This window comes from Cucurbita moschata, unplaced genomic scaffold, assembly GCF_002738365.1.
Source record: "Cucurbita moschata cultivar Rifu unplaced genomic scaffold, Cmos_1.0 Cmo_Scf00029, whole genome shotgun sequence".
In the NCBI taxonomy this organism is placed as follows: domain Eukaryota; kingdom Viridiplantae; phylum Streptophyta; class Magnoliopsida; order Cucurbitales; family Cucurbitaceae; genus Cucurbita; species Cucurbita moschata.
Genome location: NW_019268545.1, coordinates 330,420 through 354,284, shown reverse-complemented (window position 1 = coordinate 354,284; position 23,865 = coordinate 330,420). Strand labels below are relative to the sequence as shown.

The window sequence follows — 23,865 nt, the reverse complement described above, 5'->3', positions numbered from 1 at the left end:
TAATGAACAATTGGTTTGTGGTCCAACCAGTAAACCAAATCCCTCTCAGGCCAATGAGAGGGTGGGGCCCCTTGTTCAAGACCTGGAGTCAGTGCTTAAGGGAACTACCTTTCTTCTATCCCTAAGTGGGTAGGAGTGAATTCCGTCTTGCATCCCACATCCCCAGCCATTCACCCAGTCTTACCCCTGAAATGGGAGGCCTGTTGAGTCGGCGAACTAGAGCCACTCTCACCCATGCAAATCTAAGGATAATTCCGAATAAACAGGAGTTCATGGTTAGCTCAGGATTAAAACCGAGTTACCTAGGTTATCGAATGAAAAGAAAACCAGTCTCAACAGTAAACGACTTTATAAAGTGAGAGTGGTTTTCTTCATGGTCCGATCTTATGCAATACTCATTGCATAGGACGCCCTCACTCACATGTCTCCACATGCACAATTTAGTGATCACATTGTTTATATCATATACAAAAGTGGGCCGCATCCATAGTGTCCCCAGAATAAGGTACTCAGCCTTATCCTTATACTATAGATCATTTTGACTATATACTTGAACTTGATCCACTCTTATGTCTCTACATATAGTTCAAGTAATCATACTATAGCCAGAGTGTTCTTAGTTTATTGGATTTAGATTAATGATCGTAAAGTTCACTTTATTCAATAACAATTTTTACTGAATAAACATCAATAATAACTTTATTGAAAATAGAATATATCTTTGTTTACAAACTATGAGTTTTAGGACATAAAACCCAACAACAACCTACTCTTTTTATAGTATGGTTCTGACACTATGCATCCAACCATATCTATAAAAGAAAAGTAGAGCCCAACGAACGGTCATGAAAAGTAAAGTCCAAGGAATAATCGTGAAAAGTAAGTACCACCAGTTATGAAGCATTTCGCATGTGTGTACATTTTTTGACTCCAATCGTGGGGTCGCTTACTAAGTCTTTTTAAATACTCATTCTATATTTATAATATTTTTTACCGCTCGTGAATGTATATAATAAAATTGTGTAGAATTCACAAGAAAATGTACAAGTATACACTATCACAAGTAGCAAGTAACAAGTGAATTATCGATTCGACCGAGATTTTTTTTTTTTTTTTTTTTTTTTTTTTTTTTTTTTTTTTTTTTTTTTTTTTTTTTTTTTTTTTTTTTTTTTTTTTTTTTTTTTTTTTTTTTTTTTTTTTTTTTTTTTTTTTTTTTTTTTTTTTTTTTTTTTTTTTTTTGTTACTTTTGTTGCTGAAATTTAACTGAGTTTTTTGTATCATTCAAATGGGTATTGGTGAGTTTAAGCTAATTAAACAAAATTTATGCAGAGTCTCACTCCTATCGAAAAACAAAGAGCAACTAGAAAATCAACAATAATGAGTAAGGTTCGGCTAAGATAGATTAAATAGATAAGTTGTCGAACTTTGCGGTGGATTTTAGTTCTATTTAATAGATTCCCAAGCCCACTTCGATAATCATTTTGTAATTTCTATTAACAAGACTCTACAAGAAAAATTATTTCTAACCTTCAATTACGTTCAAGTATCCTTAAACTACATAAAACTATTTTGCTTCTCCTATAAGATTTAGTTCTCCATACAAACTGATTAAACTGAGGAATCCACCTCTCAATTATGTAAAATTTATAGAATAAGAAATGAGATTAAAATATTAGAGAGTTATCAAGCTTTGTTGTTGAGCTCTTACGTCCACCTTTTTACCTTAATCTACCTTTCTTGATTTTCTTTTTCTTCTATTGTCAACCGCGGTCGAATTAGGGTTATTCTTCTTACTCTTTGGTTTCACATCCGTTCTCCCTTTTTGGTGGCTCCATCTTTTAATGAATCTTCTTTTTTTTCTTTTATATTTGTGATTGCTTCCCATTTAGGGTGTCTACTGAGGATGTTCCTAATTGCAGATTTGCCAGCAGAGTTGTTTCTTGTTTCCAAATTTGGTATTAATTCAGCATAAATGTTTTGAAATTTTACTAAGTAACTCAATTAAATAAATAATTAGGCTAATACTCTTTTCCTAATGAACCACAATAGACTATTTCATGCTTACTGCGCGTTTCCCGTTTCTAACTAAATTTCATTCTTCTCCCACGACCCATGATTTGTTTCGGTTCCTTAGATCTTACAATTCTCCATTTTGCCTTTTCTAATTCATTTCACAAATCCATTTTTTTTCTCTTCCAAATTTTCTTTAATTACTTATGTTTTTACTTTATTCGTCAGAATCATCTGAAGTTTAAGCTAACTCATTCCCTAAACAACGTGGACTAGGAGAGGGACTACGACCGATTCATCTCAACGTCTCTTCCATTCTAGGAACAGTGAAACAACAACGGACCCATTTGTAACTTTTGAAATAAAGAAAGTCTATTTTTGGTATCAACTTCAATTTATCAAAGTTTAGAAAGTCAGGTCATTCCCTAATTTTACACAAATTCAATTTATTTTATTAAAATGTAGAATTTAAATAAATACATTAAATCACGAATCATAAATTGATAATTAATCTAAATAATTGCACGGTATCCCATTAATTATTTAATAAAACTTTGTTGCAAAAAAAAAAATATATATATATATATATATTGGGGAATAATGCTTCTGAGTATAAGACGACATCCACGTAACTCATTCGCCACAAAACGCCAAGCAATTTAAAACCACATAATTACCCCCAAAACTCCTAATTTTTAAATATATATAATATAATTTATAACTTCGAAGCTTTGATTTATAAATAAATAAATTTGAGCATACAATTTTTAAAAAAGAAAATAAAAGAATAATTCCAAAACAGTTTTCTTCCCAAGCAAAAAAATAAAAAATTAAATAAATTAAAAAAAATACCTCCAAAACTATAAAATACACACTTTTTTTTTCTCTAAAAAAACGTGTTTACAGATATTAAAAAATTAATAAATTTTCAATAGTATTGTTTTAAAAAAATTAAAATTTAAAATTTCCTAAAGTAATATTCTTATGATTAAAAATATATATATATTGAAATTTATAAACGGCCGTTTGTTACATACCTAACAGATTTAGTCCCTATCCGTTTAAATTTGTAACAGTTTTATTATTAAATTTTAATATTTTAATATTCAAATTTATAAGAATCTAGTATCTCTAACAAAAAAAAAAATAGTTTTTAATACAAATGGCTTCATCATGTTCAATCTATATGAATAAGAAATTTATTAAATCTTAATATATTTTTTATGATAAGGACTAAAGTCAAATAGTTGTCATTGGAGTTATCGAGCAATTTCTAGGGAGCCTGACCCCATGCACTCGACGCCTAGAACGACCAAACCATGCTACGAAAAAAATCTTCGATGATTGTACGTTCATCCAAAAAACGTTTAGTGCTTTTCCAACTTTCGTTGTTGTCGGAAATGGGTTATGAGTTCTGATTTTTAGAAATCTCATTGATGTATCAATGTAGGTGTTTAGGAGGCACAAATTTTTGTGGAAGAGAAAGAGAGAGGGCAACGGAGGGATAGAGGAAGAAAAGAACATAGGGATTGAAAAAATTGTGCTTAGTCAGGCAAAGAAGACGAATCTGTCAAATGCAGAAGTGGGTCGGACTCAATCCGTAATCGAAAAAACTGCATTTAGTAGAGCATTATTGCATGTGTTTGTATTTTTCACGGACTTATAGTGAGATCACTTACTGAGTATTCTTTGAAATACTCAGGTCATGTGCTACATCATTTTTCAGGTAAAGGCAAGGTGCCTCTACGGTTGACAGTGACGTTGCAAATTAGGGACCATGGCACGTGTATAAGCTAATAACATATTTCATTTCCTAAAATAGGTTAGAATAGGTTGTTATGTTTTAAATTAATTTCATTATCATTTTTAATTCTGTTTCTTAATTATATTTTCAATATGGTAACAACAGTGTTTTCAATAACGAAGTTATATTTATATTGAAATATTTTATTTTAATGATGATGTTTTAAGAGTTATATTTCACATATTTAAACAAAGATGATAGTAGCTAAAATCTAAAGTCATTACAAAAGTCCTAATCAAACCATCCTAAAATCAACTAAACTCAACTGAAATGATCTAACTGAATCAATCAGCCTACCATTCTAGCTAAACCGGATGGCGAACTAGTTTAGCTAGATCGTCATGCACGTAGATCATAAAGCAATTAATACTTGTGTCTCACGAAATTCCTATTGTGTGATTTCTGATGACACGTGTGATAACTCTCACAACTACAATGACTACAACTCCTTAAAGCTTACAAAGATCATTACGCTCAATTTCATGCTAGTGACATTTTTTCCGAGTAAAAGGCGGTGGCACCACAATGAAGAAATCGAAAGGTGAACAACCATCGACCCTTATGCCTAAATCGTACAAAACTAAATCAAAATTGTGAAGAGAATGAACTTACCTTTTCTAATATACCACATAGTGGCTAGAGATTTAGGTCACATGTGACGAAATGCGACGTTAAGGAGACTTCAATAAGATAAAATATAATACTAACCAATTCCTATCAACTAGGATTAGGTTAACAAATCGTTTTAAATAAACAAAAGCCTCGCACCGTCGCCTCTCCCAAGCTCCCCTCGTCTCTCTCAAGATCACTCTCGTCACCCTTTTAGTCTTCTTCTCATGTTTTGTATCACTCACTCATCACAATCGGTGACGATAACTTCAAGCAGTTTCACGATTACATAAAAGTCAGATAATTACATATACTCTGAAATTGTCAAAATTTCAAATCTCCAACTTTTTTTTTAAAAAAAAAAAAACATCATCGTCCTACAGAAATACCTACAAATATTCTTTAAATACCTTAACCAGTAATCTCGAGCCAAAAGATGAAAATTCTTCTATTAAAATTTTAAGTTTTAAAATGCAAATTTATATTTAAAAATTTAACAAATATATAAAATTTAAATTTAAATAGGTACAATATAATATATTAATGTTGGATGATGGAAGTCCCACATCAACTAATTTAGGGTGTGATCATGGGTTTATAAGTGAGGAATACTAACTCCATTGGTATGAGGCCTTTTGGGGAAGCCCAAAGCAAAGCCATGAGAGCTTATGCTCAAAATGGACAATATCATACCATTGTGGAGAGTCGTGTTCGTCTAACAATTAAAACTGTATGAGTTTTATTTAACCTAAACATGTTTATAAATCATTTGATAATCTCATGGAGATTTAAAGTAACACAATGATTAAGCATATTATTAGGCTCTCAAAACCCTTTTTACAGTCAGCTTTTTGGTAATGATATCATAATTATATATATCTATCTATATATATATATTCCCAAGAACAAGAAAAGGGAATCACTGTCACAGTTTGGTCAAACACAAAAAATCATGCAAAACCAAGACACGACACACAAAGTCAAACACAAAACACAAAACCAGGGAAAATTTGTAGTCCTAATACATACATGTTCATGTTCTTTTATGTCAAGTAATTAAGGGAGATTCTACGAGAATGTTTTTTCCATGAAAAGCATATATTTTATGGCACCAAAAGGAAAGAATCTCAGCTTTCTATCTTTCTTTCTTTTCGTGTTCTGTGTCACTTCATAATTTGACTAATTCTGATTATTTAGCATAAAAGCTGAGTTTTAACGTTAAATTTTTTAAAACGGTTTGACATTTTTTTTTGTCGGATTCTCGAAAATAGGGTTACAATCGAACCTAACCCTATCATACTTTTGAAAATATTTAAAATGTTTAGTGTTTGTAACAAATTTTAGTGATGCATTGTGACTTGTAAATGTTTGATATGTGAACGTCATGAGATACTCAACAACCCAACTCAAAAAACAGAGAGTTGGTATGGATTAGCTTGTAATCTAGATTTGGGTTGCTCGGGTGAACTCAGATCACCAATCCAATCAACTCAAAATTTCGAGTTGTTTCAAAAGATTTTTCTGACCTAACCCATGTATACCTATTGACAATAAAAAGAAATCCTCACACACAAACAAAAACTAACAAATGAAAGGAAAAAAAAAGAATCACATATTTACCTTTTTGATTTCGACGAGAGATGGAGACTTTTGCTAAAGAGGTGTTTGGTTGACGGGAATGAAGCCTGGTCCGAGATCATATACCGAAACAATCAAACAACACCACCAAAAAAAAAAATGAAGCTTTTGATACAAATACGTTGAATATACGATCCTCGAGCCAAACAACATTCCCATCAACCTCAACCTCTTTTTCTCGTACCACGGTCGACTCCGAGCGCAAATTCGAGACACGAGTTTGATATCTTAAACACGAGTGCAAAAGTTCAAATCTATATCGACCCGAACCAAAGTTGGGAGGAAGAGATGAAAGAGAGAGAGAGGCATTTAGGGTTTGCTTACCCTTTCTCTCAATGAAAAGAATCCATAGAGTTGACGTTTAGAAAACCCTAGAGAACATCACTTTATAGAGAGACGATAACAGGTGCCCTCCTCGTTTTTATAACCCATTATTTTATTTTCCTAAATATATTTCTTTTTATTTAATTACAAATTCAAATTAAATTAAAAACTCTTTCTCTCTCTTAAATTTGACAGCTAAAGGTTTCACCTTAAAATATGATTAATTTTTATTCCCTCATTTTTATATTAAAAAATAGTTTTTTTTTTTTAAATTTATTATTGTTTTATGAGTAATATATATAAAACTTGGTAGTTCGAATCGGGTGAGGAAGACAATGAGTCGGGTTAGATCCCCACCCAAAACCCAGTCCACATCTCCAACCTAGCACAACAGTCATTAAAGCCCAAGCTCAAGCCCACACCCAACCAAGTCCATGCTTGACACGACCCAATAGTCGGCACATGACACGAGGCATCTGTAGACATCAACTCGCATGTAACTCGGAGGCTCGTCCTAGGTGTGCAACTTGGCCTAAGCTGCTCTTTGGAAATGGCACGCATGCAACTCGAACATGTTGCGTCCCCTACTACTGGCTCAATTAGGAATTTGGTGGCTCCCCGGTTACGTTTGATATTTTAGAACCCTTCTTACCATGTTTGGTGCTATCGTTGTGTTTTTGGAAGAATTTGAAATCAGTAAATGCTATTATTTTGCCAATTTAAAAATATTTGAATTAGCTAACGAAATTAAGTGAATTAGTTTTATTAATGATGACTTAAATATGATGTCACGGGAATCCATGTGTGGACTTGGACTTCAAGAGTAAGATCGGGCTAACACCAACCAGTGGTATTTAGTGACTTCAATTTTGACCAACTGTATATGTAGATTCATTATTAGAACGTCTTCGAACTAAGTTAGATAAACGGAGTATTATATAAATGACACGAATTTATGGTCTATCTACATGTTATTTGATATTGTGATATGATATTATATGTCGTACTATGATCTTATGTGTAAAAATGCATGTCATGATATTAAGTTTATGAAAGCTTCATTTAATGATAATATAAATAATATAAATAATATTCTACCAAATTTTTAGAAATATCAAAATTTAACATTACCACTTAAATCTTATAAAATAAATAAATAACATAGTATAAATTTAAATATTAAAATTATAGCCTCAAAATTATTGATATAGTAGTATATAAATAATAATATCTATAAAAAGTCCAAAATTCATTGTTTTCGTTCAAAATTTCACGAGTTTTTGCGTCTCGGATTCAGACTGGGTAAATACAGTATCCAAATCCACTCATGAACCTAGCCCAAATTGTGTCCTCGGCCAAACTCAACATACTGCGAAAGTTGATTCGCATGCACGCTCGATCCGTCTACTGAATTGATAGTAACCCGCGTGTTTTCTTTATAACCCACATGCGGTGCGCATGATTTAGCTGCTTAGTACGCGACTCACCTCGGCTCGCTTGTTGGTTTAGTCCTCTATGTAGCTCACGCTTGACTCGACTTAAGCGGCTCATTATGGCTCATATTAGGGTTTATAGTATCATTTCCTACATTTTTGACCCTCTAGAGCTGTTTTTTACCTCATTTGAGGCATTTAAGGTAAGTATGACTTATAATTACTCGTTTTAAATTATTTTGATCTAGAACTTGGAATTATTTGATAATTTAGGTAAGCTAAGTTTGTTATGATGTCTTAATGGGATGTAGTGGGTCCACCTAGGTTGAAACAAACTTTGAAGGATGGAATCGAACCAACATTAGGAATATTTAGAGAGTCTGGCTTAGACCAACCAAGTAAGTGACTCTACTATCGCCTTGGTTAGATGAATTGCATTATGTTCAATGCATGCCCCGTGGCCCCTACACGTGCATATGTATGAGTGATATGTTATTCCATGCTACGTTATGTTATGATATGATATGTCATGTTATGCTATGTTATGCTATGTAATAAATATGCTATTTTGCAATCATGCTTTGTTGTATAGAGTTGTTATGAAATCGTTAATCTATGATGCATAAACCTCCTTAGGTCATAGCATGAAAGTTATGCTATGCATTACAAAAATGTACGGGAATTATGTAAACATAATTCACAAACTTATTATATTATAGATAGATGAAATTTTGTGTTGCATAATACATTATGTTATGATTATAAGCTACCTTATGCTTATTTGTGTGTCATGTGCATCAGGATACTTCTCCAATATGATGAGTATAGACGCGCACACTATGACTTTTGATCTAAGATATTTACGTTTTTCATGATGTTATGCGGGCCCTTTCTCTCCATGGTGTTTGACAAGGGCCTATTAGTGAGTGCTAGCCCGACGATCTAGGCCCATGGATGTGCAAGCTCACCTGGTGGGCCAATGCTCACATGCATGAGACAAGTGAAAAGAAGTTCTACCCATCCAACCTTGCCTTGAACTAAAAAGCTGTCTAAGGGCATGCTATGATACGTTAAAAAGATAGGTCCTGCCATGTTGCAAATGTTGCATTCTCGACCTCAATAGTGAGGGTATTTACTGAGTATTTCTTAAAATACTCAAATCATATGTTAATCTTACATTTCAGGTAAAAGCAAGACACCCATCTATGAACTACAATCTTCGTGATGAAGGCCACGAAACCGGTATTAGAATAGTTATGTTTATGTCTATTTTGTAGCCCTTAAGTTAGATCACGACACTATTTTTCTTATTTTCTTTGTTTTATTTAAATTTCACATTATTTACTTTCCGTTATTTTGTTTTAAATCTTTTATTGCGAAATTTAAATCCATGACATCATTTTTTAAAAACATTTTAAACGAATGTTTTCACACTTAACAATCATGTCATGTTGTTGCATAAATTGACTAAGCATACGAACGGAATAAACTATGTCAGGCCTAGTAACGGTCTAATATATTAATCTGTCAATCAACCGTTTGCATGAACCAAGAAAACCACATTGGGAGGTAGCTCTTCGAGTTCTGAGGTACATCAAAGGTACTCTTGGTCAAGGACTCCTACTACCATCTGAAAACAATTTAAGATTACAAGCATATTGCGATTCTGATTGGGGTGGTTGTCGAACTTCCAGACGGTCTATTTCTGGGTTCTGCATTTTCCTAGGAAATTCAATTATTTCTTGGAAGTCTAAAAAGCAGGCTAATGTGTCCAGATCATCAGCAGAAGTCGAGTATGAGCTATGTGAAATACTTGTTTAGAGTTAACTTGGTTAAGATACATTCTTCAAGACTTGAATGCTCTACTATCTAAACTAGCATAATTATATTGTGATAATCAAGCAGCATTACATATAGCAGCCAATCCAGTTTTTCACGAATGTACAAAACACATTGAAATAGATTGTCATATAGTTTGAGAAAAGTTACAAGCTGGAATCATCAAACCGTGTTATGTTTCGACTAAAATGTAATTGGCAGATGTGTTCACTAAAGCTTTAAGAAGACATCAGTTTGATTTTTTGAAGACAAGTTGGGTGTGATTGACATACACCCTCCAACTTGAGGCGGAGTATTAAAATATGATATTTAGATTTTAATAATTAGTTATAGAGTATATCTTATCTATTTAGAGAGTTGTTAGTAGTATATTTTATCTTAAGATTTGATTAACAGTATATTTTATGTTATTTACCAGATTTATTTAGTTTTATATTCTCTCATTTTTAGGTATTAGCTAATAGAGTTGTAAACATTAATGAAGATCATGCTTTTGATCCCAATTTTATTTTTATTTCTCATTCTTAACACATGTATATAGTAACGACTCCATTTCAATAGAAAATAGAGTCGTTACATTATTAGCCAAAATAAATGTATTGGGTTGAAATAAAATGATGAAGATTCTCTACCTTATTCGAATAAGTCGAGCAAATAATTAGACATCTATTGAAAGTTGAAAATTAATTTTTAAATTTAATAGATAATTAAATTATGAAAATTTTAAAATTTTAAAATTGTAAAATATTTATTAGAAATTTACAATCAAACCAATACAAAACAAAACAAAATGGTAAGCATTAGCGATTTGAAAACACAAAGAAAATTGGAGTTGTATACGTTTATGTGGAATCCATATCCATCAATTGAATCCAATCATAGAATACGCATACGGCAGCTCTTCTATTCCGCCATCTGTAAGGCCGATCGGCTTTTGTTATATCGGGGTGGAGGATTTTCTCTCTCTTTTCGGAGCAAAAAGTATCAAGCTGAGGTCATTTTGCTTTCAATTTTTCCAATACAACCTCCACATGGAGGTTAAGATTCTTCTACTTCAGCATCTCCCATAAACATGGATTCCCATTTCGAAGGGTCCTTGAATTGAAACAGAAATGCTCTGTAAACTCCCTTCAACGTGTTTAAAATCATCTTCCGCAGGATTGGATCCTTCGATTTCTCACCATGGTTATAATCGCAAGTTTGGGTGTTCCACTAGAAAGAATGTTCCAGAGCTCAAGTATCGGTTTAAGATTGTGGGTCTTTCTAAGGGAGATAAATGGCCTCTCAATGACATTGATGCAAGTGAGTTTGTCAATACAATTCTATGGATTTGAGTTTATTTTGTGTATCTGTTTCTGTGTTTTCCTGGTATAGCTGTTTGATTTCTACTTATGTAGCTTTATGGTGAAGAGAAATTGTAGTTTTTGCAGACGATTATTACTCTTGGCTGTGATTGAACACTAGATTATTTCATGATGATTTCACTTATGGAGCTAGGAAATAATATTTTAGATTGAATGCTGATAGTCAATAGACATGGAAACTCTAGGCGTTCTTCTTTGTTATGGTGTGTGTATATAATCTGTGGCACCTTTGATATTGTGAAAGTAGGAAATTTTTAAACAAGGAGGAAGTTCTTAGGGTGTCATCCTTTGTGTTCCATGGCGAAGTGTAGATGAATGGAGGGAAGCGTTGAGGTCGCCAACTTCTACGGAATTTGCTTAGTCAGTGATGACAATTGTTGGTCATGTAGTGTCATTTGAAGTGGTCGTTGGAAGTTTGATGCGTGGTGTCATAGTTATGCTTGTCCGTGGCGTGTTGCCTGTGGCCGCATGTTGGATGTCCCGATCATGCTTGTCTAGGGTGTGTTGTCCATGAATGCATGCCCGTTCCAAACCCCTTTTACTTACTTTCATGTGTAGTTAGGTCATGATTATTCTTGTCATGTCAATATGGGGGTGCATGACCGTTCACCAAAATCATGTCTACATCGCTAGGGCTAAAATGCCCTAAAATGTAGCATAGGGGGATGTGACGAATTGGATGTGACTAATTGTCAATTCTTCCTACTTGGGTTATACCTATCAAAGCCATAGTTTTTGCTTATTCACTTTTAGCTTATAACATTGTTTTCTTTCAAATTGTTTTCAACTCATTTCCTCACTCATGTTTTCTAAAATATTTCTTAAACGTCACTTGAGGCTCGATCATACGTCAAGATTGTCCGCAAAGTTTGATTCTCACACAGCTGACTAGTTCGTTGGGTTCGAATAATTGCCACATAGTCGTTGTCTCGCTACCACAAGAGTGAAATTGTGACACGTGACACTATGGGTCATAGTCACTAATATCGTAAATGTGAACCATCAACAAGATAAATCTAAGCTAACCAAAGAACTTAAAAGATGAGAGATTTCAAGAAAATGGCATGAGAAAACTAACAAAAAGAGACGACAAACTAAACTGACATTTAATGGTTTAAACTGACAACACTAACATAATTAATTAAAATGATAGTGTTCGGTTATATTGTTTTGCGCTATCATCTTAACACTCCCCATCTAACCAAACGATAAGGAAATGATGTGGTTTTGTGACGCAGCTCAATGAACTTGGCCTCTGATAAAACTTTGGTTAGTCCTTTTGCAAGCGATCAGTGCGGGGATCATGCTGCACTTGCAAAGATTTGTCAAGGACTTTATTGTGAATGAAGTGTATGTCAAGTTCCACATGTTTGAAGCAAGGGAAAATGCGCTTATGTTGTCACACCAGATACTTGGTGTAGCAGCAACTGATTTCATTGAGAAGAGACTGAAACCAGCTAATCTCAGTTACTGTGCGGGCCAAAGAATGGTACTCTGATTCTGTGTTGGACCTTGAAACATGTTGCTTCTTGGATGACCAAGCAATTAAAGAATGCCCAAGGAATACTAAGTGAAAAGTACTCCACGAAAAATGATACCCTGTAGGGATACAAGCTTTGCGCCCAAACCACTTGACTCTCCCTAAACATAAATACACTCTTTCTAAAGACATACACTTCTATAAACACCAACAGACACATAAATCATATCACTCAAATACGCCCTACGTTCACACTTACACAAACTACACGAAAATGACTCTCTAGTGACCACGTGATAGCTATACCTATCATCATACTCACAAAAGATACATCACCATTCTCAATAATAATCACCCCTAACTAGAACCTATTTATACCTACTCCTTAACCATGTCCATGTATAGTGCTTGGACAACCTCCTTTCCGGTTAGGCACCCTCCACTGTGCGCACAAGCCGAAGGCGTAGTGGCAATTCCTTCGGTTTCTGCGGTGATAAGGCCCGCAGCGCGGCGTAGAGATACTTAGGTTTTACGTTAGACAGTGAATAGGCTACTACCTTGCTCCTATCGCTGGTTGGGATTGGATACTGTTCTGATTGATGGTTTTCGTAGTTGTTAACATAAATCAGAACGGATCAACCAGTAGGGCTCCATCCACTGAGTGCCAATGCCGAAGGCGTAGTGGCATTTCCTTCGGTTACTGCATTATTGCAGGGTGAGTGAGGAAAAACCTTATTAAGTCTCGCTTTCTCGTGTTTTTTGACCATATAATATGCTCCAAAGAAAGCTCAATACTCCTTATGTCTGACACTGCACGTACCCCACCTTGATATTAATGGTTTTTTGCATTTTCACTTAATATCATTGGCCTCTCAGTTAAGAAAGTAAGCACAAGCTTAACAGAGATACGAACAGTTTAGTAGGGCACCTTCCACTGTGCGCCAAGACAGAAGGCTTAGTGGCATTTCCTTCCGTAACTGCTTTATTGCAGGGCGAGTAAGGCTTCTAAAAGCACTATTATGTGGAAGAAAAACACACAATTGGACCCCGACACATCTGGACTCTAACACTCAATATCAGGCTGCTGGACACTTGTTCAATCGGGATATCACAAGCTCTATCCCCTTTGAAAAGGATCCTCTATTGCTATTGAGTGTTTTCATATATTTTTTATAGCACCAATGCTATATTTTTGCAAGGGCGAATTATGCTAATTTCTGTGTAATATACATTGCATATTACCCACATAACTTATTGAAAGAAAGAGGGGGATTTTTTCGTCATAAAGCATATTACCCACAAAACTTATTGAAAGAAAGAGGCTTTCCACGTATCTTAATGTTAGTTAATATATATTGTTGCAAGAGTGGAGAAGTCAGCAGATTTGGGAATTTGTAAGCCATGTGATACCTTTGATGTTATTGATGGCTTGCAAATGGAGGGAAGTAGGATTCAGAAGAAATTGACTTATTTTGATGATGATAAATCAAATTTTAATTCTGGTATGTACAAGGTATCGAAGAAATCAATGGCACTTCGATACAATGTAGGATTTTCCATTAGTTATCTAGCATTGGCTGTTAGGTATTTCTAGTGATGGCTGGTGTAGAGCATGGCTTGATGCGAGCTAGGACCAATCTTTCGAGAAGATTCGATGCATACTTGGTCTGGTTGGGATGGATTCCATTATTGTCACGATGAACTGAAATACCAAGGAAGTAGGATAGATTTCCCAAGTCCTCCAAAGAAAAAGTTTTGTGAAGTTCAACAACAAAATAGTTGATGATAGCAACGTCAGTCCCTGTCACTAACATGTCATCAACATAGCTTAGAATAAAGATCTTAGTTGATGCAGTAACAAGCAAAAATTAAGAATTATCAGATCTTGCATTTTTAAAACTCCATTGCAGTGGCACTTGTCCAAGCCTCTCAAACCAAGCCATCAGGCTTGTATTAATCCATACAAAGAGCTTTTTGCAGTAATTGCAAGCAGTCAAGAAGCCACCACAAGCCCTAATTTCATCCATTCCACCACAAGCCCAGATTTCCTCTCCTAGCTAATCACTTGCAAGATGACGACATTATTGAGCATTCATTCGACGAGGCTCTTCATTCCTTATTCAAAAAGGAAAATCTAATTAACGCTTCAGCAAAGAAAAAAACTTCTGATTTTAGGATTTCTAAAGCCCTATTAACAGTAAGTTTTTTCGTTTTCTCCTTCCATACTGGACAAAGAAATTCCCTTCATTTCTTGAAGTCTGTGGTCTTCAAGTTCGTGAAGTTATTCCAACATCAGAATTAAAGGTCAGTGTTTGGCCTTTGGGTTCCCTCAAGCCTTTCATGGATCATCTTTTTTGAATTCTGTTAAAAGGATAAAGATGTTTTGTTTTGTTTTGTCTCTTCTGTTGGTGTGCTTGGCAGCAGCATTTCTTGGGGTTTTGTTGTCTCGAGGAAGTGGTTTTTAGCGTCTTTGGCTTCATAGATTCTTTGTAAGCAAGCCTCTTCTTTGGCTAGATCACTTTGATTCCGCTAGTGTAGAGACTTCCTCTTGACTTTATCTATTCTAGCTTTTTGTTGGGTTTTCTTTTCAGTTGAATTTTTCAATATGGGATGATTTTATTTTTTTAATTTCTAGTTTTTGCTAATTCCTTGTGAAGTTTGTATCTTTGGAGCATTAGTCTCGTCATTTATCAATGAAAGTTTTGTTCCTTGTTTAAAAGAAGGTGTACTTCATTTTCACTTTTGACCAATAGGAAGTGCTTTATGTAGATTCCTTGGCAGGGGGCTGTTTAACTTCTTATTTTATGTAATTTCATCTTATTAAAAAAATGAATATTTCTCATAAAATAAAAAATGTTGCTATGTCATATGAAGGTCAATGGTTAATTCTTATTGCCTTTTATCTTAGTATTGCTTTTTTTCCCCTCCTCTCTCCTAACGCAGTCTTCTCCGTGCTCTATTCTTATCCTGACAGACGCAGTGCAACAAAACTTAAACAAATGGCTGCTGAAGACGCAAAACTTCTTAAATGAAGTTACATCTCCCCGTGGAAAAATCAGTAAGAACAAAGACCATATTCCTACAGGAGCATCCACCGACATAGAGGATCTAGTTATGGCGGAATATACTGTTAATATCAGGACACCAAATGGCCTCCTCTCTTCTACTGCTGTTGTATCCATTGAGCAATTTAGCAGGTCAGATTATTATAAAATTTGGTCATTTAATCTAAAGATAATTGACATATTGTTACCTTCTTGACTTATTTTTCATTTTAATGGCCTCTCCTATTAGACATCATCCATTACAGTGTTTAATTATTTAGCAGATTTGCCCAAAATTTGAGATCGTATGAGCAATCAAAGCATATGATTGTCATCATGAACATCGTAATAAGATGGAAATGATGAAATTGTGCCTCTGGAAATCATTATTCAACAATGTGTACATTGAGTTGCAATAACGAGGCTTGTTATGTGTGAAGACTTTGTATATAAATCATTTATGCCCCATGCATATTTGTTTGAGGATGAAAACCTTGTTATGGCGTGGCAACAGTTTCACTTAAAATTGTTGAATCATCAAGTTTTATTGATGAAAAGAAGCAGATATACAGATCCAAGTAATTCCTACCAGGTAATAGAAACTCAGAGAAAGCCAGGTAGCTAAGTTTCTCTGGAGTTCCTAAGACTGCAAATGAAAGGTCCAGTTGTTCATTAACACATTTTTTTTCTGCATGCATGGCTAGTTATGGCCTGCATACGGACAAAGAAAGAAACAGAAATCCAGAGATCCCTCGATGCAATTTATAGGAATCTGAAAAAGGAATAGTAAGCTTCTAGAAGGAAACAGTTTAGTCCTGTTATTACAGTATTCACTGATTTATTGTCAACTAGCTGGAAGAAAACAGGTTTTTGATTATCTGTCACGTGAGATGGCATTACACTCTCGATTCTAACTGATTCAAAGATATTCTATCGGTCCTGTCTTGCTGATTATTTCCTGACAAGACCTTTGGCAGTGGTTTAGTTTGCTCATGTGCAAGTTGATTTCTAATGGATGCAAAAGGAGTGCAAATAAATCTTGCTTCCAACTTCTCCTCATAAAAAAAAAGACCCTCTAGGATATTGTGGAAGTAGAACCAACATCACAGACATATCCCACTGGGTTGTGTTCATTACTGATGACTACTTTGTTATCATATTCAAATTTAATCGGAGGTTTACTGTATATTTCAAGTTTTTCCATTTAGATTAACACTTAGACATTTTTTTTCTTTAGAAACTAGACTTTCATTATCAAAGAGGCAAGGGAAACCAATTGTTTAGTAAGCTTCAGTTTTCTCGAAAGGGGGTTGTCCCAGTTTCTTGAGTTTCTTAGAGTATTTTTTGTTTTTTATTCCTTTTCTGCTGGTTATAGATACAATTTCTATTTCATTTCTAGGGATTCTATAAAGCTGGTACTAGGAAGAGATCATGGGAATGTATTTTGTATCTAGGAAAATGTTGTTGGGATTAGGAAATATTCTGGATAAGATGAAGAATGAAATGGCAGCCATGGTTCAAAAAATATGGAGGAGATGAAATCAAGACTCAAGACTATGAAAAAGATGGAGGTTAGTTAGATCGAGGGGTGAAACCCCGAGGGATTCCACATTAGAGTGAAGAAATAAGGAAAAGAGACAATTGTTCGATCCAAAAAATACAAACCTATACAAGTTTTGAAAAGATCTTAGGGACTCATGGTAGGGGATTTAGACTTGCAACAACAACAATTAGCAGCAAGGAGTGAAGCTATCCATGTCATTGTATTGAGCTGAACACAACATTTTTTAACAAGTATTCTCGAACCATTGGAAAATGTTCTTTCGTACATGGCATTTTCAACTTCATTATCTTTTAAGCTCGATGGTTTATTAATTTTAAGAGGGAGGGATTTGATAGGGTATGATCTAGTAATTTAAATTTGAGTTTGTTAATTGGTTTTAGTTCTTGGATTTCTAATTAGTTAGTTGATTTAGTTACTGGACTAGCATCCTTTAGCAAGATTTAATCTCTTGTATGTGTAAGCCTTTCTAAATAATGACAAAGACTCTCATCAAGTATTTTTGAAGATGAAGGAATGTTCTCAATGAATATTTGTGTAATCCCATTAAATAAGGGAAGTAGACCTCTGTATTGTTACCTAGATTTATCTAGATTTTCTAGTATCTAGGGATTAGTATTAGATTTACTATTACTTAATGATACTGGGGAGTATGATTTAGCTAGATTTATTGTTACCTAGATTTCGTTGGCAGAAAAACAAAAACAGTAAGATATTTTAAACTTGCAACAATTTTCTTATATGTTAGGTTGCATCACCTTACATAGTTAAGTAGTTTTGAAGATTATTTTCTATTTCCACTTCGAGGAACGAGACCTTTTCGTTTGCTCTCGTTTTAACCTATCTACTTTTTCTATTTCGCAATAAAAAAAGTGAAACTTCAGTGGTTCTTGTTAGCCTTAATAAATTTTGATTCTCATTCCAGATTTGTTTATTTTTCGTTTCCCGTCTTGTCTAGGTTTTTCTTTCATTTAGTTGTGAAGAAGTATGGTATATACAATTTATTTTACTCAGCCATGTCATGACATGCAGGATGAATGGCTTGACTGGGCAGAAAATGCAGAGGATATTTAAAGCCCTTGTGCCTGAATCTGTTTACAATGATGCTCGCAGTCTGGTAGAGTATTGCTGTTTTAGATTCTTGTCAAGGGACAGCTCAAATCTTCATCCTTCCCTCAGTGTAAGTACTTCATTCACCCTGAAGTTTCAGACCTTGTTTAATGATTCAATGACGATTAGATATGGAGTTCTAATTTATTTTAGGGAAAAATTAAATTTGTTGCCTCTGTACTTGGAAAGGGTAATCAATTTTTTACCTAAACGGTTTTATCTTAAGCTTAAAAGAGGAAGATCTTAAAATTTCCTTTTTATTTTTGGGTTTTTAATTTCAGTACGAAGAACAAAATTTCTCATCTTCTTGGAGGCTGTGGACTAAAAAGGAAAACAAAAATTCTTTGGATTAATACTTCTTAAATTAAGGTCATTCCTCGACATAAACCACTAAACTTTTTGTGTTAATAGGGATACAACCTTCCAATGAAGGATGTCATCAAGAAACTTGACGAAAGACGAAAATGGAAAACCCCTTTTGATATTTTCAAATGAGTATATGTTGATGACTAGCAAAACAATACTTTCTTTTTTGATGAATAAATTCTGTTTATTTATGCAGGAACCCACATTCCAGAGATTGATATTTATAACAATGCTTGCTTGGGAAAATCCATATCACGAGCATACTAATGCTTCAGAGGAAATTGCTTTTCAGGTTTCAACCTTATTAAAATCTTGCCATATTTTGTATTTCATTGTTGTGAGAGAAGAACTAGGGATATCTTTGTCTTATCTCCTCCTCCATTGTGACTTCAGTAGTAGAGTTTGGATTTCTTTTTGGAAATTTGTTCGGGCGTACAATGGTGTAAACCTCTTTGCTTGGACGATTAGCTGGTCGAATTCCTCAATGGTTGGGAACAGAGGAAAGCAAAGGTGTTATCAAATGTGGCTAAAGCTATTCTGTGGTTAATTTGGAAGGAAAGGATTCACAGAGTTTAAAGATAAGTTCAACTGTTTTGTTTATTTTTGTGAGTTTGTACTGCTCACGGGACTTTAAGCATGACGTCAAGACAATTAAAACAATTGACTGTAAATGGTAAATCGGAATCAAGAAAACCTTGGGGGTAGGAAAAGTATGAGGTTTGAAGCAAATCAAAGAGCAAGAATGTGTTACAGGGGAAAACACCACTTTCTGGATAATGCACGAAACAGAGCATATTGTTCAAGAATTCAAGAACAACATTGGAAAGTCAAGATTCTGATTTTTGATGAAAGACACTCTGCTAGTGATAACAACTAGAAAATAGGGCCATAGAAATAATAAATACCAAAAACATGCAACACTCGGGTTGAAAATCGACTTACCATCCTTCTACGACAAAATTTATCTTGAAGCTTTTTTTTTTTATTGGATTTAAAATGTGGAGAATTTTTTTGCGATGACACCAATACCCCGGAGTGCGACAAGGTTAAACTAGTGGCCTTGAAATTAAGGAGGAGCTTTTGCTTTGTGGGGTTAGCTTGAAACCAATAGAAGGTGAAGTGGAAGATTCTAGTTCAAAAATGGTCGGGAATGCTACATCAAATGGAAGATGGATTCCTACCAACAAACTATGAGCAACTACTCTATCAACGATACCAACGATCCAAACAAGAGAGAGAATTTAGTCGAGTATATCGAGGAATTCCATTGCCCAAGTTCAAGAACAAACTTGGCTAATGAAAACTTCCAAATCTGTTTAGAGAATCTGGTTGAGTATATCGAGGAATTCCATTGCCCAAGTTCAAGAACAAACTTGTCTCATAATGAAAACTTCCAAATCACAAGATTTATTGGTGAACTCAAAAGAAGAGATCCAAGATCAAATGGATGCTCAACCTATAGCCTTTATGTTTGATGTCATTACCATAGGTACCTGAATTGAGAAGAAGTTTGGAAAGAAACAAGGTAAGTGAAGGATGACCTTGGTTCAACTGTGCAGTGTCATGATCTTGACACACTCACAACCAGTCTTGAGGGTAATCGAAGGCCTATATATACATTTTTCGCATAACTTTGTGGCTTTGTCGAACTTTAGGCGAGGCTTGTTCAACGTAACTTGTGCAGAATTCAAGCTTGTTAGACTATACACGCTGCCTGCGTGTGCATGTTCTATCATTTGCGACATAACTGACTTGCCTCTATACTAGGCCAAGTCATTAGGCTTGACCTCGCCTCTACTCGGGGCCAAGGTCTCTCAACGAAACATCACATCTCATCATGTCATCATCTAGGTTCCTCATTTAACATGGCCCACATGTCTTAGCGCCATCCCAAGTCATGGGGTGTTGTCGGCCGTCACAGCTCACTCTGTCATGCCATTGAGAACGGGCCCACGTGTCGTTCATAATTTTGGGACATCTTGAACATCCATTCATCCAAGTTCTATCGAGGCATTGGACCCTTTGTGTCCATGCCATGTCGTTTACAGACTCTGTACTGGATATCGGGTTTATGATCTAACCTCCGACACATGGGCTGGGGCACAACACCAGCACACCCGTGCCGCCCGGTACTGTCCTTGAAAAAGCTCATTTTAAAGTAAGTCGCTCGAGGCACTTGTCTCGCAATGCTCGCTCTCACTGTGACACACGTATGTGCCAGGAATGGTGGAGAGTTAACATCATGCCTCCCCCTATAGTACATTTTGAGGCATTTCCAATCTAACGGGTGTAGACATGATTTTGACAAATGGACATACGGTGTCATGGAGTGTTTTGGCGAGCTTTCATATTTCACATGGAGGAACTTGACTCTAGAACCGTTTGTTTAAATTCCCTTTGGGACCCCGACTTTCGAGGTTAAGGCTCGGGGCCCTATCTGACCCTTCATCAAGCCTATCTGTGACACTCAAGTCTACTCATTGTTCCTGTCTTGCTTATGTCTTGTCTCCTCTTCAATGCACACATTATACGGTGTGTTGGATGATGGATTGTCTTCCTCGGTCCCATCATACCACTATTCTATATTAGCCCTCGCATGGTCGGATGGGCACCTCTTGAGGATCGACTATTTGCTTGTTTTGATGTGAGGGTCACAACTTACTCTATTCATAGTATAGTTGTGACAATGGGCTGCTACTATGAAAAATAGAAAAATCGATTGGAAGTAGTGAGCTTGGAGATTTATTCCTTGGAGTTGCGGTAAAATTTAGAAAACTCTTGGACTTGTAGTAAACTTCAGAAAAATCTTGGTTGGAAAGCGGTGGTTGCTGGGATACACTATTGGACTTGTGGTAATGCACAGAGAGGTTGGAAACTATGAAGTCTCTGAATGAAGCTTGATTACGTTGGCTGATTGACAGTCATGAAAGCTTCACCGATTGAGTTAGAGTTTGGTTCTCATTAAATTTTCCAGAATAAAATGCTCTGATACTATGTTACGAGTATAAATTATCTTGCTCTCAATACTCAATATATTTTTAGAGAAATACATGTACCTTTTATGATACAAAAAGACTAAATAAATCCCTAGATACTAGGTAAAATTAAATTTTTGGCTAAGTCCTTACATACCAGGTAACAATATAGATAAATAACAAATATCTCTTAACTTAAGGATAAATAAATATTCCTTAAATCATGGACATTTCTTCAACATTTCACATTTACGTTTAAAGCTTAAACTGATTCTAATGTATGACAATAGTTTTTTTAATACCATTAATAACTTGGAAGGAATATGATTTTATAAATGCTATGAAGTTTTGGTAACTCGAAACGATGGACAAAATCTCTGATGTTATTGTGTGTGTGCCTTTTGTCTCATTTCTCCCTGTATGGGGGATGACTTTTTTTGTTTGATAATTGTTAAAAAATTTAGTAAATCATTATTTGATGAATAGATCAACAAGCTTTATATCAAAATTGGTTCTTTTTGGCATTGCAGAAGATGTTAGTTGGAGAAGAGGCTTTTACACGTATTGCACCAGCTATTTCTGGTGTTGCAGATCGATCCACAGTACATCATCTATTCAAGGCACTTGCGGGTGATGAACAGAGCATCTCTTTCAGTTTGTGGCTCAAATATGTTGATGAACTGCTCAAGTGAGCATCATAATTCTTTCTTTGTCTTGCATTTGGCCATGGTACACTTATATAAGTCTATAATCTATAAAGTGAAGTGAAATGAAAATAATATGTTGTATAGGTTTCTTTTTCTTATATCAAATTTCTTATTATTTCTCCCTTTGAATTTGCTTGTCACCAGTTGGAATATGGAGCTTGATGACTATTTATAGTAAAAGATTTGGTAGAGATATATACGGTAGATATATCGTAAAGATCTAGTAGAGACATATATATGGTAGATATATAGTAAAATCTGTAGAGATATATATGGTAGATTATATTTTGTATGTGGCTAAATCTGCTAAAGCTATATTTAGTAAACTGAAATCATATATATACCCCCATTAGGCAGTCTCTTGGTGTACATACTTGAAGTCATCAATAAAACCTTTAGCCAATATTCCTCCTTGAATTTTCTCTAGTCTCTTGGTGTACATACCTGAAGTCATCAATAAAACCTTTAGCCAATATTCCTCATTGAATTTTTTCTCTCCTGTTCTTTGTGGTCATCTTGTTCGAGTGTGTGCCCTTGTTGTGCGATCCTAACACCATACCCCATTGACCCTCAATTGTTGCCCTTCTCCCTCAATCTCCCTCCATCGTTGGCCACTCCCTCTTCGATCCCTATCATCAGCATCCTCCCATGGCCTCTTTCCATTGTTGCTGCTTTCCTTCTTCCTTCTCTCCTTTCCTCCCTTCCCTTCTCTCATCTTCTCCAACCCCCTGTCTTCCACGCCTTCTCCTTGGACTATGTGCCTCGACGGGGAAGTAACAAGAATACATGGAGAGGAAGATTTACGAGATCAATAAGAAAATGGAAGGCATGGACCATCAAGCCTGAGCAACTGTCTTGCATACAATATAGAACTTGGATTGATTTTTTTTTTTTTTTTTAATGGTCTAATTCGTGTCAACATTGTTGCTATGTCAGTCCAAGCAAACATTAAATTGTACTGAATCTTAGGTTTAATTTGTTGTTCTAACTTAATTTCTATTGGTTTGGCTGTAGGGTCCATGAAGGACGAAAATTATATCGAGTTCGAGATAACAGACAGTTCTTTGGTGAGAATATCCTATGTATTGGTTCCAGCAAGAAGAGACCCGTCTTAAAATGGGAGAATAATATTGCATGGCCAGGAAAACTTACTCTTACCGACAAAGCTGTTTATTTCGAGGTATAATTCCCTTTCAGTTGACCTAATCTCTGACTAAATAACTTCACAGCATATAGAAAATAAATGCAGTTCTAGATGCATAACTAAGGACAAAAAGCTTACAATAAACTGAGATCTTGAAAAATTTAGACAAGAGGAAGAGTATGACCAAATGCCTTATTCAGCACACTGGGCCAATTGATAGTGGACCTTGCTAATGCATCTATTTGGTCCATGCATTTAAGTAGGGATCATCCTAGGGCAAAGGTGTTGTAAAGGTGTTGCAAGTATAAATTATCTTATTTACGTTTCTTCTTAATTTTTTTCGAAAGCTACACGTACCTAGGAAAGACTAACTAAATAACTAGATATTACCAATACAGGAAAATAAATCTAACTAAATACCTAGTTACTAGATACCCAAAAAAAAAAAAAAAAAAAA

At 35.0% G+C, this 23,865-nt stretch overlaps 1 protein-coding gene across 1 annotated transcript in view; it reads left to right on the top strand.

Moving 5' to 3' along the window:
- The first annotated feature begins 10,529 nt into the window (after nucleotides 1-10,529).
- Nucleotides 10,530-23,865, top strand: part of LOC111463987 — a 29,074-nt gene continuing 15,738 nt past the window's right edge. The window contains exons 1-6 of the mRNA XM_023108024.1: nucleotides 10,530-10,959; nucleotides 15,476-15,698; nucleotides 18,139-18,286; nucleotides 18,779-18,874; nucleotides 22,088-22,245; nucleotides 23,279-23,444. Coding sequence (XP_022963792.1) covers nucleotides 10,770-10,959; nucleotides 15,476-15,698; nucleotides 18,139-18,286; nucleotides 18,779-18,874; nucleotides 22,088-22,245; nucleotides 23,279-23,444 — 981 coding nt within the window. The 5' untranslated portion in view covers nucleotides 10,530-10,769. The remainder of the gene's footprint in view (nucleotides 10,960-15,475; nucleotides 15,699-18,138; nucleotides 18,287-18,778; nucleotides 18,875-22,087; nucleotides 22,246-23,278; nucleotides 23,445-23,865) is intronic.